We start from the raw sequence: 17777 nt of genomic DNA, 5'->3' as shown, positions 1-17777 counted from the left end.
CGCAGCGCACGATGGCTGTCTGGTTGGGAATCTAGGCGCACGTGCCACCAGCGGCTCCTGTTACTCTTGCGCAGAAGCTTCCCTCCCCGCAAAAGGGCCCTCGCAGACGTGTCTGCCTCAGGGCTTTCATCTGAGCTCTGCATGTTCCCCCCTTCTCGCCTACACTGCAGAACTTTTGGGGGGCAGCAGGCCCTTCCTGACCCTGTGTAGATTCCTTGGCTGTCTTGCCATGCTCCTCACAGACCTCCATGGATTCTTTAGCCTTTTCCCTGCACCCTATTTCTGAGGGAGACACAGGGCATCTCCCCTTGGACATCCGCTGGGACCATCACACACCCCAGGACCCACAGTGGCCTCAGAATTCTCCCCAAACTGTTTTCTCCTGTATTCCCATCTCAGGGTTGGCCCCACTGCCCCCCTTTTCCAAGTCAGAGCCCTGGACTTCGCCCTGGCCATCCCCTTCCCATTTGGCCCTCAGCCTCGTGTCCCATGACCTGTCTCCTCCTCCCCTCCCTGCCCTGCTCCAGCCTCTCAGGCTCCCAGCCTGATATCACTTTCTAGTCCACCCTCCACATGGCAGCCAGGGGGGTCTCCTACAGCCCAAACTGACCCTGTTTCTCTCCTGTCTGAACCCCTTCTGATTCCCCAGTTCCCCAGGGACCGAGGCCAAGCTCTACAGTCTGGCCTGTGAGGCGGTATTATCCCACCCCTCTATCCTTGCCTCCCCACCCCCCAATCCATGCCACACTTGTGTTTTTGCACATGTCCTTGCTTTGAATGCTCCTCTCAGTCTTCATGATGATTCTTATGAAGTTTGGGGGATGGTCTCTTGATCATCCTCAGCTTGGGTCAGGTGCCTCCTCTGGCTTCCCACACCCACCATACTACCCCAACATAGCCCTGACCACTCTGGGTTATCACTATCTGAAGTGGGTCTGTCTACACCTCCTGGCCCTGTGATGCAGGGCCCAGGATTGTCTTTGTCACTGTTATGTCACCAGCCTCACTCACCTCAGAACCTAGCTCAAAAAGAGCCCCGTGTTTATTAACTGGGAAAGTGCTTTGTTCGTCCCTGGCCATGTGACCTTGGCCCAACCTTTCATCGTCAGTGCCTCAGCGTGCACTCTTCCTCCATGCTCCTCTTTTGGGTATTCGCTGAGATGAACGAAGCTCCCACATCAGTCACTGCCCAGGTTTATCCCAAGATGGGAGATCTCAGAGTTGAGGGGGACGTTTCATTAGTGCTTGAACAATGTCCTTGGTATGTGCTGGGGCCATTTAAAGATCTCTCTTGAGCCCCACATCTCCTTCGCTTGGGTTGGTTAAAATTGAGATGAACCCTTCCACAAAAAAGCAGCATCAGTGCAGGACAGCAGCCTGGGCAGTAGCTCAGAATCTTTATTGAACACACAACCCTTGGGGGTGCTAATGGGGTAGCTTTCTGCTTCTCCCGAGCAGCCTCCGCCACAGTTCCCGGCTGAGCAATGCCTGCTCCCTGCGGGCACCCTGCAGCACACTGCGGTTCTCCTGGGCCCTCCGAATCAGGTAGGGGATCACCTCCTTCAGGCAGCCATAGGGGATGGACTTATACACCATATATCCAGCCTGCCCTGGAGGGAGTGTTGGCAGGGGACAGGCTCAGGCTTGGGGAGAGGCGCCCAGGCCCCGTCTTCAACAGAGATTTCCATTTTAAGAAGATGGCAAACTTGAGTGAGTTGGACAAAATTTCCCACTGAGAAAAAAGTTTGATTCTGGAGTAAACAGTTCAAAGAATCTTCTTAAGATTATTAAAATGGTGCCAAGAGCTGGGCACCTTGGCTCACGCCTGTAATCCCCAGTGGAGTATCAGACAGGTGGATCAAGTTCAAAGCCAGCCTTAGCAACTTAGCCAGGCCCTAAGCAACTTGAAATTTAAAAACAAATAAATAAAAAGAGCTAGGGATGTGGTTCAGCAACCCCTTGATTCAATCCCCAGTACCAAATAATAATAATAATAATAATAATAATTCTGCTAAGACAGCAAGGAATTTACTAATTCAGAATTAAAAGAAAATGAGATCTGAGAAAGAAGGACGTACAGGAAGCTACGTATTCTTTGCATGCAAACTAGAGCTCCTATTTGATGATTTCACTGATGTCAGGGTACAGTTGAGCTGTGAGCCTCACTAGAGGAAGAATTATAGGAAAAATTTTCCAAAAACTACGTTGCAAAACAGAGAAAGTTACACCCCTTAGAACAAAAATCAAGGAGAAGTAAATTCTTCCACTTTCCCCCACTCCTAAGAAATGAAATGGCCATAAGTAGAACAGGGAAGAAAACAGAAAGATCCATCTCTTGAGAGGTCACGGCCATGGGTTAGTTCCCTTTCATATTTGCAGCCCAAATTTGCATCCCTGGAGAGCTCAAGAAACCTCAAGCTGTGATTTAGGGTACAATGGTTTTGCATCCCTGAACATCTAGCAGAAGGAAGCATAAATCTTCTGGCCTCGGGTCCTGGGGAGAAGCACAGTCAAGATCACAAAGCAGACAGGAATTGTAGCCCCATGATCAAGAACCAGCAGAGAGCAGGGACCCAGCCCTGCAAGGCCCACAGATATCGGGACAACTCATCTATCTGGAGGGAGCTGGAGGATGGAACTCTGTGGGCTCTGGATGGGAACACGGCCAGGATTGGTTGGGGATAGCAGAAAGGATCTGGCTGGGAGGAAATGAGGCATGCAGCAGGTAGCTCCAGGTATGAATGGGAGATGGGCCCTTCACATACCCAGTGCTAGGGACACGTGGTCACACATGCCCAGAAGTTGTCCAAAACAGACAGGTCCATCCAGAGGAATGCCCAACTCCCACATGCTACAGAAAAGACCACATCATCCATCACAAAAGATAATGACTGAATCTGGAGCAGCAAGTCAGCCACTGCACACCCATAGGTTGCTCTGGTAATTCAATATTGAAGTACTGTTGGCCTGCTATATCTACGGATTCTGCATCCTCAGATTCAACCAACCAAGGATGAAAAATGTTATTTTAAAATTGTGCCTGCACCAAATGCATACATTTTCCTTGCAATTATTCACTAAACAGTACAGTGTAACAACTATTTACATAGCATTTATGTTCTATTAGATATTATAAGTACTCTAGAGATTATTTAAAATATGAGGGGCTGTAGCTGTAGCTCAGTGGTTGAGCGTTTGCCCAGCATGTGTGAGGCACTGGGTACGATCCTCAGCACCACATACAAATAAATACAATCAAGTTATTGTGTCCACTAACAACTATTTTTTTAAAAGTACATGAGAAGATGTGCATGCAAATACTATGCCATTTTAGACAAGGGACTTGAGTGTCCCAAGGATTTTGTCCGAGGGGGTGGTTCCTGAAACCAATCATCTGTGGATAATGAAGAATAATTGTACTTCCAAACTCAATGATAAATAACTATATGAGTCTCCCAAAGAACTCCCAATGAGTCCTGGTCACTTCCTGGAACTATCAGACTTCCCCACACCCCAATATATAAGGGACAATTCCTTGTCCATCCAGGGCTTAAATATTTTTATATCCTCTCTAAAGCACCATAACCCCATCGCCCTCTGCCCATCCCTCTGAAGGAAGGGGGCCCTCCTGTGTGCACCTGTTTCCCACTCCCCCACCTCATACCGCTTAGTTGCCTGGCGAACAGATTCTTCATTGTGGGAAGCCACCATGAGGTGGCACATGGGGCCATGGTGGGACACAAGGCTCAGCATCAACTCCAGACAGCGGCTGTAACTGAAGGGAGATGCCCCATTCGGTTCACCTGGTGGGCGAGGGTCAGGCCCCAGGAACTGGGGATGGGTCTCTGGAGTCCATAAGTCCCCTCATCCCACCTGCCCCAGCTCCAAGGGACATCCCTTCTCTGAGCCATTTCCTCCTTTTGTGGCCATGTGAGTTCACTAACAGGGCTGCGGTGAGGGTGTGTGTGACAGTCTCTGACACAATGGCAGACTCACAACCAGGGGAAACGCTGCCAGCACAGGATGCCAGCACCCAAGGGTGGTCCCTGCATCACCATCCACAGAACATGATTGGCAACAACCCACAGGGAACTGGCTGTATGGACTAGGGCACATCGAGGAGCCTGGGGTGATGGTTGGGGACAAAGGGAGGAGCAGGGAGCCCAAGGAGGAGGCAACCATTCAGGTGAGCAGTGTCCTGGACCAGGGAGGGGACGTCACGTGTAGGCAGATACAGGATGCTGGCTGGCAGTGAACTCTGATGAATTCAAGGTCACGTATTATTATTGCTCCCAAGACTGCCTGGCCCAGCCCTACCTCCGACTGGTGGCCTCATAGTCAGGCTGAGTGGGATCTTCTGTCCCCTGGAGCTGGGACACTTTTCTCTCCTTTTCCAGATAGGCACCTCGGACCAACTTCACTCCAAAGGCCAGGCCTGCCCTGTGTGCCCCCTCGGCATCACGCCGCAGCCGTTCGTGTGTATCCTACAGGGCACATGGCGGGTGGAGGTGGGGCAGATGCTGGGCCCCTACCCACGGGTCTCCAGAGGGCATCACCCACCTTCAGATAGGCCTGGTACGTGTTCCACACCCAGGGCCCACCTTCCCGGGGGCTGTTCCAGCGCACAGCCAGGGCAGCGACCAGCAGAGAGAGCGCGGGGTTGATGAAGGTGTACTCCGCGTCCACCAGGAGCCTCACCTGCTGGGCCTGGGCATACTGAGGGGAAAAGAGACCCTGGTGAGGATCCCAGGGATGTCCCGCAGGGGCACAGAGCAAGACTGCAGCTGGCATTACCTGTGCCACCCGGTTCAAGCGGCTCAGGGAGGCCTGGAGATGCTGGTTCTGCTCAGTATTGAGGCAGGACACCTGGAGGTTCTGGGAGGGCAGCAGGGGAGCAGAGAGGGGTTCAGTATTGCTGGCTGCTTCCAGGGCCTATGTCTCCTCTCCCCCATCATCAAGAAGGGGGAAAAAAATTAGAAATTGTTAGAAGTAGAAAAAATAACCATATCCCATAGACACTGTTTATTGAGATAGATGTAATGCAAAGGTTAGGAGATCACACTCTGGGTTTGAATCCTGGCTCCACCACTTAGTGTGTAATTTTTTTTTGTGCATGTGGGGTGCTGGGGATTGAACCCAGGGCCTTGTGCATTCGAGGGAAGCACTCTACCAACTGAGTACTGTGAGATCTTGAGCAAGACATATAACCTCTCTGGGCCTCAGTTCCTTCCTCTGTAAACTGAAGATGATGATAGTTCCTTCCTGCTGGGGTTGTTGTGTGCAGAAGATGGGTTAATATGTGAAATGCTCCTGGATGTCATCAGGACAAGACAGTGTCACACATAATAAGCATGCACTGTCTGTTACTACTAGAATGAGTAGAAGACTTTATATACGATCAGACTTAGTCTTCACAATGATCCTAACAGACAGATATTATTGTTATTCAAGTTTCAATTTCCGGTGAGGAGATTGAAGCTTGGAGAGGTGCAGAGACTCAGGATGACATGGAAGGTGCTGAGCACAGAGGCCGGCTCACAGAGACTGCCATGCTACCTCACAGTGGTCTCTTGGGACCTCATTTCCTCATCCAAGGCCAAGGGCCCCACTGTAGCCCCAAAGGCTTCTCCTGGTCTGGTCCTTTGTGATTTCTCTGCTCCACGTTCCTCCTTGCTGTATCCTCTACACTGGCCTCCCGGTCACCCTTTGAATGTGCCAGCTACCTTCCCCCCTGAGGGCCATCGTTCTTGTTACCCAGATGATGTCCACTTGCCTGGCTCCCTCCTCTCCCTCTCCCTCATCTTTGTTAGTTTGCTTTTCTCTCCAAGACCTGCCTTTCCTGTTCCTCTGCCTCATTTTCCCCGCAATGCTCATTTATACCTGTCACATTCTGACTTGGGTTTTAATGATTGAGGGTCTCCTGTCCCTGGCTAGCAAGTAAGTGACACCAGGGCAGGAACTTAGTTGTCTTGGTCACTGTGTTAGTCAGTTTCTGTCCCTGTGACAAAATACCCAAGGTAAACACCTTAAAAGGAGGCAAGGTCTATTTTGGCTCACAGTTTCAGAGGTTTGGGTTCATGGCCACTTGGCCCGAGGGGCCCGTGGCAAGGCAGCACATCAAGGTGGGGACTGCATAGAGGAGGAAACCACTCATCTCGTGCAGCCAGAAAGCAAATAGAGAGACAGGAGGGTCCAGGTGCCCCAGTATACCCCTCAAGGGCATGCATACCCCAAATTAAATGTGTTAGGAACAAATGCATTTTGTAACATGGTAGCAATAATCGTCCCAAACTCCCAGTCTTTTTGTGGGGACTCAAAAGGGTAAATGGGAACTGTTGGGATGCAAAGGGACTCTAGCTAAGTTCAAAGAAATTGGGAAGGTAAAGAACGAGGCCCGGGTGGGATGGAATCCCTTATTATATCCTCAGAGTCCCCCAGGACAACATAGCCTGAGGCTCCTGACGGACCCTCACCTGGGGACACGTTGTTCTGGACACTGCAATCTTCCCATCTTGGCAGAGAGGGTTCTTCAGGAAGAAGGAAGAGCTGGGGGCACCCGCCCAGTCGCCTCCTCCCCATCACAGAACTGCCCCTCTCCCAGCCTGGAGCTTGGTCTCAGGGGTTTGGGAGAGTTAGCAGCTGCCAGGGCTTCCTCTCCTTAACACCCCTCCTCATAGGGCCCGACTCCCTGCAGCCCACCACTCCAGGCACTGGCCAGATGTTTAACTCATTTGCGGTCCTCTGAGGAAGGGACTGTCATCGTCCCCATTTTGTGGATGGAGAAACTGAGGCACTGAGAGGCAAAGTCACTTGTCCAAAGTCACACAGCTAGTCGGGGCACACTTGGGATCTGAACCTCAGCCTCCTCCAAAGCCTGGGTTCCTAGGTTCATTGTCTAAACTCATGGCAGAAAATATACTTGAACGTATGTGAAGCCCGACAGTATGTGGCATAGTGTGAGTGATAAATAAGTTCTCCACTATTCATTTGTTTGATGTGTATTAATCATATCTTGTCTAGATGCCAGGGGCTGGGGAAATGGCAGTGACAGTGGATATGGAGACCAAGGCAGTGGGGTGGAGTCGAGATGGGAGGAGAGGGACAGGAAGGAAGGACAGGTTTGGGGAGACACTGAGGCCAGTGTGAGATCCATGTGCCAGGGGAAGTATCCATGAGGCTTGGGGGAAGGGCTGGGGCTGAGACAGAAATATGGGCATCACTAGTGCAGAGTAGGGAAACCGAGGCTGCTGTGGTGGGGGAGAGGTGGGGCCAGGACCTAAGCCTGGGGAACATTCATATTTCAGAAACAGGCAGAGCCGGGCACGGTGGCACACACCTGTAATCCCAGCAGCTTGGGAGGCTGAGGCAGGAGGATCATGAGTTTAAAGCCAGCCTCAGCAAAAGTGAGGCTCTGAGCAACTCAGTGAGACCCTGTCTCTAAATAAAATACAAAGTAGGGCTGGGGATGTGGCTCAGTGGTCGAGTGTCCCTGAGTTCAATCCCTGGTACCAAAAAAAAAAAAAAAAAAAAAAAAAAAGAAAGAAAGAAATACATCACAAAATAAGATGGATTGAAGGTGGATAGAGGGATAGATATGAATTAAAGGAAGTATAGTGGACTCTCCAGATTGGTGGGTTCTGTTTCCATGGATTCAATCAATAGCAAGTAAAAATAATGAGAAAATTTCATCTGTACTGATCATGTAGGACTTTTTTCCTGCCATGATTCCCTAGACAAGATAGTATGTTTACATTTGCATTAAGTATTATAAGTAATCCAGAGATGATTTAATGTGTACAGGGGATGTGCATAAGTTATATGCTAATAACAGCCAGCGCACACCATTTTATGTAGAGACTTGAGCATCCTAGGATTTTGGCACCCTAGGGTGGTCCTGGAACCTGTCCTCTATATGTACTAAGAGATGACTATACGGTTAAAGGTGGTAGGTATACAGCTATTATATATTTTTTTATTATTTTTCCTGTTCTATGTTTGAAAATATTCATGATAAAATATTGGGGGAAGCCAGGCACAGTGTCTCATGCCTGTAATCCCAGTGGCTAGGGAGGCTGAGGTTAGGAGGATCATGAGTTCAAAGCCAGCCTCAGCAACTTAGTGAGAACCTGTCTCTAAATAAAATATAAAAAAGGGCTAGGGATGCGGCTCAGTGATTGAGTGCCCCTGAGTTCAATCCTGTGTGTGTGTGTCTGTGTGTGTGTGTCTGTGTGTCTGTGTGTGTGTGTGTATTGGAAGTATCACCCAAAATACTCTTTCTGGAAACAAATCACCATAATAAAAAGATAAACGCTACCCAAGATGGAGTGGCTGGCCACGGTGAGGAGGGGAGACACAGGACATGGGTACAAAGAGGAATAAGGAACAGCCAGTGCCCATCGGTTCAGCTGTGTTGACTGATAAAATATTGATACCCTGTCATCTGGGGAGAAAGAGCAGCTGTCCAGCCCTCCTTTGGGAGCGTTCAGTCCCAGGCTCCTCCCTGAGAACCCCGGAGGACTCATATGCCACCCAGGTGCCAGGGCTGCAGCCACATTCATTCTGATCTTCTAAGCCTGGGAAGAAGTGGCAGTTAAATATGGTGCAGTCTTTGCCACTTACACACGGGGACTGACTCTGATAAACGCGCCACCGTGTGAACCTCATGAAGTGTGCTTCCACACACCTAGAGCTCAGTCATTAGCTGTGGCCTCTTTTTTTGGGGAGGGTAGGCACCAGGGGTTGAACTCAGGAGCACTCGACCACTGAGCCACACCCCCAGCCCTATTTTGTGTTTTATTTAGAGACAAGGTCTCACTGTGTTGCTTAGTGCCTCGCTTTTGCTGAGGCTGGCTTTGAACTCACGATCCTCTTGCCTCAGCCTCCTGAGCTGCTGGGATTACAGGCGTGCGACATCAAGCCCACAAGCCGTGACCTCTCAATGCAAGAGATTTGGCAAACACGAGATCTATGAAGCTGCTGCCTGCATAACACAGCGCACTGCTGCACCGTCAACCAGTTTTTAGGAGGAGAACATTTAAAACAATGACAACAGGGGGTGCCGTGGTTCAAGCCTTTCATCCCAGCAACTTGGGGTGTTGAGGCAGGAGGATCCCAAGTTTGAGGCCAGCCTTGGCAACTTAGAGAGACTCTGTCTCAAAAGAAAAAAATTTTTAAAAAGGAAAGAAAGAAAAAGTCTGGGGATGTAGCTCAGTGGTAGAGTGACCCTGGGTTCAACACCTAGTACCACAACAAATAAAATAAAACAATGGTAGAAAGGATAATAGAATACATAAAACAGTGACATAATTGTTATCATTATCAAATAGGTACTGTAAGTGGTTGCATGTGTTGTACTTTTATTTTTACTTGTTTATTTTTTGTATTGGGGATTGAACTCAGGATTTCAACCATGTTAGACAAGTGCTCTAGACTGAGCCACATCCCCAGCCCTTTATATATATATTAGACACAATACTTTTTAAATTTATTTTATGCAGTGCTGAGGATCTAATGTAGTATCTCACACATCCTAGGCAAGGGCACCAGCTCTCCCCCCAGCCCTTTTTATTTTGAGTCAGGTCTCCCTAAGTTGCTGAGGCTGGCCTCAAACTTGTGATCCTCTTGCCTCAGCCTCCTGAGTCACTGGGATCACAGGCGTGTGCCATTGCACCCAGCTGTACTATACTTGTCTCCGACTGGTAGCACAGAAGATTTGTTTGCACCAACATTACCACCGATACATAAGTGATGGCATCGTGATATGACGTCACAAGAACTATGATCTCACTAGGCAATAACAGAAATATTCAGATGCATTATAATCTATGGGATCACATCACCTGTGCATCATTCTGCAGCTAAACTCGCCGTTTCTCTCAACATGCCTGCTACGTCTAGTCTGGGGGACTCTGCTCCCGGGCACTGCCCCGCTCAAGTCCTTACCTGTCCAGAGTCCATGGCTTCTGCCAGCCTCTCCGGGCTCAGCTCTGAGGAGACCCCTGGCTTTGTGATCCATGAGGTCAGGTCCTTCTGAAATGGGGTGGCAGGTGGGGGGGTGAGGGGACGTTGGGGGCAGCCCCTCCGCCACCCCCATAGTTTTACTTGTCCCTTACACAGAGCCGAGTGCTGGCCAGCGCCGTCACCTTCAGCTGCATGAGGGTCTTCCCAGCCAGGTCGGGGCTCTCCGGGAGGCCTCGTGACAGGTCCACACACCACAGCATGGCATCCAGGTTGCCCTCATACCAGGCCTCACTGCCCGGCCAGCAGAGGACAGGGTCCGGCGGTCAGCCTCCTCCTGCCGTTGCCCCAGCCTCCCTGGCCCTGGCCCCTACTCACCCCGTCTGGGCAGCCGAGTCTGGCTCCTCCTCAGTGGGCACCGCCAGCAGGGGCCGGAGGCCCAGGGCCTGGAGCTGCCGGACACAGCCCTCCACCTCCTCTTGGGTCTCTCCAGCCACAAACTGCCCGTAGACAGATGCCCGGAGAAGGGCACCTGAGAGCCGCGAGCCCAGGAGTCGCTGAGACCAGGCCTGGAGCTGGGTGACAGGGAACAAGGGTTCAGAGCCAGTCCTGGGAGCCTCCAGGCCCATGCTCAGGGTCACAGCTCACCGCCAGCCCGTGGGTGACCAGAGGGGGCCAGGCACACAGCCGTAGCACCAGCAGAGCCCGCGCCAGCTCCGCTGTGCCCTTGAGGTGGAAGGCCTCGCCATCGAAGTTCAGGGGCTGCCAGCCCCCAGAGGAGGGCCCAGCCTGGGAGTAGAGCACTCGACGGGTCCAGAGCATCCTGAGTCCCTTGCCACTCCACGCCAGGGAAAGGGGCTTTGATGGTGGCAGATGCACACTGACTGCCTCTTGCCCAGCCAGCGGGCAGTGACTGATTAACTGGGCAAATATTTAAGATTGAAAGCTCTTTGGGGGCAGTAAATTATTAACCAATGGGGACAGAGTTCGGAGTAACAGTAACAGGAAAGGAAACCCCTAGTTTCAGCCCCCGGCCACCTTCAGTGTCACAGTGCACTCTTGCGAGATGCGCACCACATGCCTGGGGCTGCTGGGTGGACCCACGGTCTGGGGAGCAGGAACTCTGGATTCAAGGCAGTTTGGCTTTTCCATCTTGGGAAAGTCACCTAAGCTCTCTTGTTGCAATTGTTTCATATTTTAATGAGAAGCAGTATAGTGTTATTGAATAAAATTTAAAATACACATAATCTATAACCCAAATGTTCCATGCTAAGTATATATCCTATAGAACTTGAACATTGGCATCAGGGAAAATGTACAAAAATGTTTATCATGGCCCCAGATGGGAACCACCCAAGTTTTTAATCAAAGAAGAATAAATAAATACATTGCAACTTAGTCATATGAGGGAATACTATACAGCAAATAAAAAGAACAAACTGCTGATATATACAACCACATGGTCAAATTTCACAAACACGATGTTGAGTAACAGAAGTTAGCCATCTCTCTGACTTTTGTGTTAATCATTTCCTTGTTTTTCTTACTATTTTGTCTGACCACCCATGTGTGTGCCTCTAAAACATTATTATAGTTTTACTTTCCCTGCTTTCAAATCTTAAAGATTTGCCCAGTTAATCAGTTACTGCCCCCTGGTTGGGCAAGGGGCCGTCAGTGTGCATCTGCCACCATCAAAGCCCCTTTCCCTGGTATGGAGTGGCATGACCCTCTGCCATCGGGTGCTCTACTCGCAGGCTGGCAGCCCCTGAACTTCAATGTCGAAGCCTTCCACCTCAAGGGCACAGCAGAGCTGGTGCGGGCTCTGCTGGTGCCACAGCATGTGTGAGGCACTGGATTCAATCCTCAGCACCATTAAAAATAAATAAAATAAATGTGCCCATCTACAACTAAAACTTTTTTAAAAATAAAATAAAAATTTAATTTGCCATAGTGTCAGTCTCCCAGAGTTGTTTTGAGAATCCAGTTAACGGACATACATAATTAATGGTGTATAACGTGTTCTGTAAATACTGGCTGTGATCATAAAGGACTGGGTATGCACAATCTCATTGACACCTGTCTTTCTGAGGAGGCATGTGTCATAATCAACTCTGTGTTTGGGGATCCCCAAGACCACCTCGGGTTCAGTGATTCTCTATAAGGTCTCATAGAATTCAGAGAGGCCAGAATACTCAACATACGTGTCTAAAGAAAGAGTTTGTTCTCCTACGTACCCACAATGTCTCACTTATAAGAAAATATCAATAATTCCTTAGCACCTGATATCTTACCCATGGTAAAAATTTCCCCAATTGCCTCTAAAATGGCTGTTTAAAATTAACTAATTAGCCAGGCGTGGTGGTACATGTCTGTAATCCCAGCTTTTCGGGAGGCTGAGGCAGGAGGATCACAAGTTCAAAGCCAGCCTCAGCCGCTTAGCAAGACCTTAAGCAACTTCGTAAGACCCTGTATCTAAAATAAAATATATTTTAAAAAGGGCTGGGGATGTGCCTTGGTAGTAAAGTGCCCTGGATTCAATCCCTGGTACCAAAATATAAATAAATGAAGAAATTAAATTAAATAATTTATTATTTTGTGCTGGGGATTGAACCCAGGGCTTTGAGCATGCCAGGCAGGTGCTCTACCACTCAGCTATGCCCTCAGCCTTTGTGATCCTTTTTTTTTTTTAACTAGTCAATTCAGGTTCATGTTTTGCATTTGGTCATGTTTCTTTAGTTTATCTTTGCAAGGGAGTTGGGGTGGGGTACAGTTTTCCTGACATTTAAAAAAATAATATTTGCTTTTTAAAAGCTCCCATGCAAGTTGTAGAATGCCCCACATATTGGATTTACCTGATTATGTCCTTATGATATCATGTGATGTGTCCACTCATCCTCTATAATGCCCGTAAGCCAGTTCTGGTCTACAGCCATAATTTGCTAAGCTGGTTTTCACTGGTGACCACTAGGTTGCCTCCAGGGTCCTCGTGCCAGACCTCTTAAGGACCAGGCTATTAAATGGCCCTCCAGGCCAGCCTTCCAAGGCCTCTGCTGGCACCAACTCAACAGGAGAGAAAGGGACAGTGCGAGCCGCTGGTTCAAAGCCCCTAACACACTCACTGGAGGGCTGGGCAGCTTCGAAAGGGATTAGGGAGACACAGGGAGAGGAGAGAAGCCAGAAGCAAAATGGTCTCCTGGGCTGGATTGAGGGGGACCTTAAAGATTCATTATGAAGTTTGACTTTACCTTGATGAGGCCAGGGAGCCATGGAGGATTCTGGGCAGGAAGTCTCGGATTTAGGCTTTAGGAAGATTACCCCTGGCTACCAAGAATAGAGTGGATCAGAGAGGGAGACGGAGGCTGGCAGCACAGGAGGAAGGTGAGGCAGATCAGAATGGGCCAGTGTGGGGCTGGCCCAGGAAGGTGCTGAAGGAGAAGACAGGTACACAGGAGGCAACGTGGGTGGGAGGTAACCTAAAATTCCTCATGGGAACCCCAAGTCCCAAGGCAACGGGGATGGAGACTTTGGTCTAGTGTGGCATCTAAGGGACACTGTCTCCTCATCTGAAGATATTCCCATGGGAGCCCCATGTTCTAGGGAATCAAGCACAGAGGCTCTGGCCAAATATGAGAATCAGACTCCTGCTTCTGACCCTCCCCATTTCCTCTTGCAATCTCTAAACTACCTTCCCTCCTTCTCTCCCTCCTTCCCTCCCTCCCTCCCTCCCTCCCTCCCTCCCTCCCTCCCTTCCTTCCTTCCTTCCTTCCTTCCTTCCTTCCTTCCTTCCTTTCCTGTCATTCTTATTTGTTCCTAAGAGGCTGCAGCCCCCAATTATGGGCAGCACATATTAGTGCTGAGTAACTATTGAATAAATCAAAGAAATGAAGTAGGTTGTGGTGTGGATGAGAGGTGTCTCCCCCTAAAGTTCCTGTTAGTCCAGGATTGTTCAGAGGTGAGGTGGTTCCATCATGAGAGCGGTAACCTAGTCAGACCCTCCTCATTTGAATAGACTGGGCAGTACCTCAGGGCAGGTGGGGCATGGCTGAAGGGGGCGGGTCACCGGAAGCTGCTCTGGAAGGGTGCAATTTCCCTACGGCTTCTTCCTCCCTCTCTCTGTTTCCTGACCCCACTGGGAGCTGGCATAAGTGGCTGGGAAAGGTCACTCGTGCCCTTTCCCATCATGCGCAGCCTCACCATGGGCCCAGAGCAATGGAGTCCGTCATCTATGGACTGAAACCTTGGAAACTTAGAGCCCTAAATAAACTTTTCCTCCTTGAAGTTGTTCTTCTCAGGTCTTTTGGTCACAGAGACCCAAAGCTGACTCAAACAGAAATCGGCACTGGGGAGTGGGGTGGTGCTGTCACTAACCTCCGACCATGTGGTTCAGAAGTCTTTGGAGCCAGTCTGTGGGACTTTTAAACCTTGGGAGATGCAAGCTGGAAAACTTTTAGAATGTTGCAAGTGGAGCTTAATGGGTGATTCTGGGGGGGCTCAAATGACCAGAACGGTGACAGGAATGAGGATTGTGCTCCTGAGGTCTCAGGGGGAAATGAGGACTCTGTTGGGAGTTGGACTAGAGGCCACCCACGCTATGTTCTGGCAAAGGACTTGGCTACTTTTTGCCCATGTCCTGAGACTGTGTGTGAGGCTGCATTTAGAGGTGATGGTCTAATTAATCTGGCAGAGGAAATTCCAAGGCAGGACAGCATTTAGTCAGTGGCAGGGATGTTGCTGGCAGCTTTTGGCCAGGATTACTGTGAGACTAAGGAGCAAAAAAACAGAGCTAAAGGATTTTTTAAACTTGCAAATTGGCCAGAAAAAAAAATGCTTGTAAAACTGGGACCAAGGAAGTTGTGCTTATTGAAGAGATTAGAGTCCCTAAAGGGATGCTGAGTACTTCTCACAGGGACAATAGGAAAGTTGACTTGGGGACATCTCAGGAATTTGCAAGAGCGCATCCACTACAGGCTCCAGGGTACAGAAGAGAAAATTCTTTTGAAAGGAGATCATGGGGGTTCCTGCTCATACATGGGGCCTAGGAATTTTTTTTTTTTAACCATGCTGAGCTACATCAGCACTCAGAGGATGCTGCAGCTATGATTCCGTGGAGCTCAGGTATGTGTGAGCTGGCAGCAGACCTTGGCATCATCCACGTGAGGCTGGAATGAGGGGATTATGGAGGCTTTCACTGAGGATTCAAAGGAAGGCTTGGGAAGCCAGGCAAGGGGTAGTAGGGTCTGTCGGCTTTTGCTGAGAGGGTGATGCATGAAGCTGTAAAGGAGAAGCCAAAGCTGGAGTGGGAACCCCAGGACCCCCAGTAGTTAGGAAATGCCAGTAATGTGGACTGGCTGCAGAGAGAGACAGGTTAAAAGAGAGGCCAGTGCCCTCCAAGTGACAAGACCAAGGGGCAAAGCTGCCCAAGACCTTTGGGGAAAAAACAAAAAACAAAACAAAACAAAAAAAACCCTTGCCATCATGTAGTACAAGGGGGAGTTGGGTCACTGATTGGCAGATGCCCTGGGGAGGTGCATCTTCCACCCCATCTTCCACCCTTCGGCTGTGTTGTTCTGCCTCCTCTTGGACTCAAACAATGGAGTTGGGCCACCATGGATCGAACCTCTAAAATCAAGAGCCAAAATAAACTCTTCCTCCTCTAAGTTGTCCTGGTCAGGTATTTTGGTCACAGCAACAGAATGCTGACTTACACAGTGGTCCCTCCCAGATGATGGGACGTTCTACCATGTCACACTCTAATACCAAAGCAACCTTGCAGATCTTGCCATGTCCGTTCTTCTTCTTCTTTTTTTTTTTAGTATTTATTTTCTAGTTATAGGTGGAAACAATATCTTCATTTTATTTTTATGTGATGCTGAGGATTGAACCCAGTGGCCCACGCGTGCTGGGTGAGCACTCTACCTCTGAGCCACAGCCACAGCCCACGTTTGTTCATCTTTGAGTAAGCACTTAGTTATCCCTCCCTCCTCACTGGGCTGTGACCATCATGAGGGTAGGAATTACATTTAGCTTTGTCATTTATTTGTACATATTACTTAGCACAGGACTTAACTTTTGTTGAATGATGTAAATATAGATGGTTAGCATTTGGTGGACAAGGGGCTTAGAGATTCCTTCTTACATGAATACAAGTAGATTCTAAATAGGACTCACTTTTGTAGTAGTAGTAGTAGTAGTAGAAGAAGAGATTGAATCTAGGGACATTTTACCACTGAGTATACCCCCATGAGTGACTGTGAATGACAAAATCAACAGGACTCACGAGTGATTCTGATGGTTCCAGAATACATAATACATATGAAGAACTTAGAGTGGTAAGTGGAAACGGAATAAATGCTGTTATTATTGTTGCAAAATGACTTCCGTCCTCGGATAAAGGACAAACTCCCTAAGATTACGTGATTGATCCTCGATCATTTCATCAGCCTCAATTCCTACACTTGCCCTTTATTTTTCAGCAATTTTAGAAAAATCCCTACCTGCACTGTGCTCCTGGAGTTCTGTCGGCCTCTACTCCTGCACCGCTACTTAAATATTGGGGTTCAGTGGCCACTTACACGCAGGGGACACTCCCTGACCAGTGTTAATCTCCAGCACAGACCTCTAGCCCTTGAACACCGGAACTCCCTGTGCACGCGCTGATTCACGATCGCTGGCCAAGTCAAGTCTTCTCAACGGGGCAGTGCCGTCCCCTAGTGGGAGAGTTTGGCATTTGCACACGCGTTCGTGGTTGCTACATTGATCACAGGGCGCGGTACCCACTTTCAGAAGTCAGGGCCCAGAAAACTGGGCATTGCTTTCGCAGCCCGAACAACTTGAAAATGTCCTTACAGGCATTCGTGTGGGTAAAAATAAAAGGTAATACAATGTTAATTACATTATTAACATAACATATATGCAAACATGAAAATTTTGGGTATGGTTAAAATATATTGACCCTTTGTGTACCTGTGTGTGGTGGGGGGTACTGGGGATTGAACTCAGGGGCACTCTACCTCTGAGCCACGTCTCCAGCCGATTTTCTTCCTTTCTTGTGTGTGTGTGTGTGTGTGTGTGTGTCTGTCTGTCTGTGTGTGTCTGTATGCGTGTGTTTTATTTATACACAGGGTTTCACTGAGTTGCTTAGCACCTTGCTTTTGCTGGGTCTGGCTTTGAACTTGCAATCTTTCTGCTTCAGCCTCCCAAACCTGGTGCCCCCTGTGCCCAGAATATATTGACCTTTTCTGAAAGGAAACTATGATACAGAGTGACAATTGTTCCTTTTTAATTAACCATATTAGAAAATCACAATCCCAACTGTGAGATATAATATAAATTTTTAAGTAAAATATAACACATATAAAAGCATGGCCATATTACAAGTGTTCAGTATGATAAATTTTCAGAGAGCGACCATGCCCATATAGCTAGCTCCCAGGTCAATAAATAACATTATCTACTTCTCCCCACCCCAGAAGCTCTCCTGGCACGGAAGTCACTATTTACCAAAGATATCTACTCTTGACTTCCAATGTCACAGATTAGTTTTTGCCTGTTTGCAGTGGAAATCATACAGCATGTTCTCTTTGGGTCTGACTTTGATTCCCTATTATCTTGGTAAAATCCGTCCATGTCGTTCTATATATCAGTAGTTCATTCATCCTCATTGCCTAGAATCCATTGGATGAATATATAATTGAGTTCCATTTTCCTTTAATGGACAATTGGATTGTTTCCAGTTGCTGATGCCATTGAACCTACTAGTTAGTGTCTCTGTTCACATATAGAATTATCTCCATTGGGTGTGTAACTATTGGGTCATGGCA

The 17777-nt window shown here is 48.7% G+C and overlaps 1 protein-coding gene across 1 annotated transcript; it reads right to left on the bottom strand.

Moving 5' to 3' along the window:
- Positions 1-1425: 1425 nt before the first annotated feature.
- PRODH2 (proline dehydrogenase 2) lies at positions 1426-10779 on the bottom strand (the record flags this gene model as incomplete). Its single annotated transcript, XM_081274679.1, has 10 exons — positions 1426-1610; positions 2766-2851; positions 3665-3775; positions 4318-4484; positions 4561-4716; positions 4795-4875; positions 9943-10029; positions 10113-10251; positions 10336-10532; positions 10606-10779. 10 exons carry the CDS (start codon positions 10777-10779, stop codon positions 1426-1428), a joined length of 1383 nt encoding a protein of 460 aa, XP_081130805.1.
- Positions 10780-17777: the final 6998 nt, after the last annotated feature.

Source organism: Spermophilus citellus (genome assembly GCF_964194105.1).
Source record: "Spermophilus citellus genome assembly, chromosome: 18".
Taxonomy (NCBI): Eukaryota; Metazoa; Chordata; class Mammalia; order Rodentia; family Sciuridae; genus Spermophilus; species Spermophilus citellus.
The sequence above is the reverse complement of the archived record's forward strand: the minus strand, read 5'-3'. Positions and strand labels throughout refer to the sequence as shown.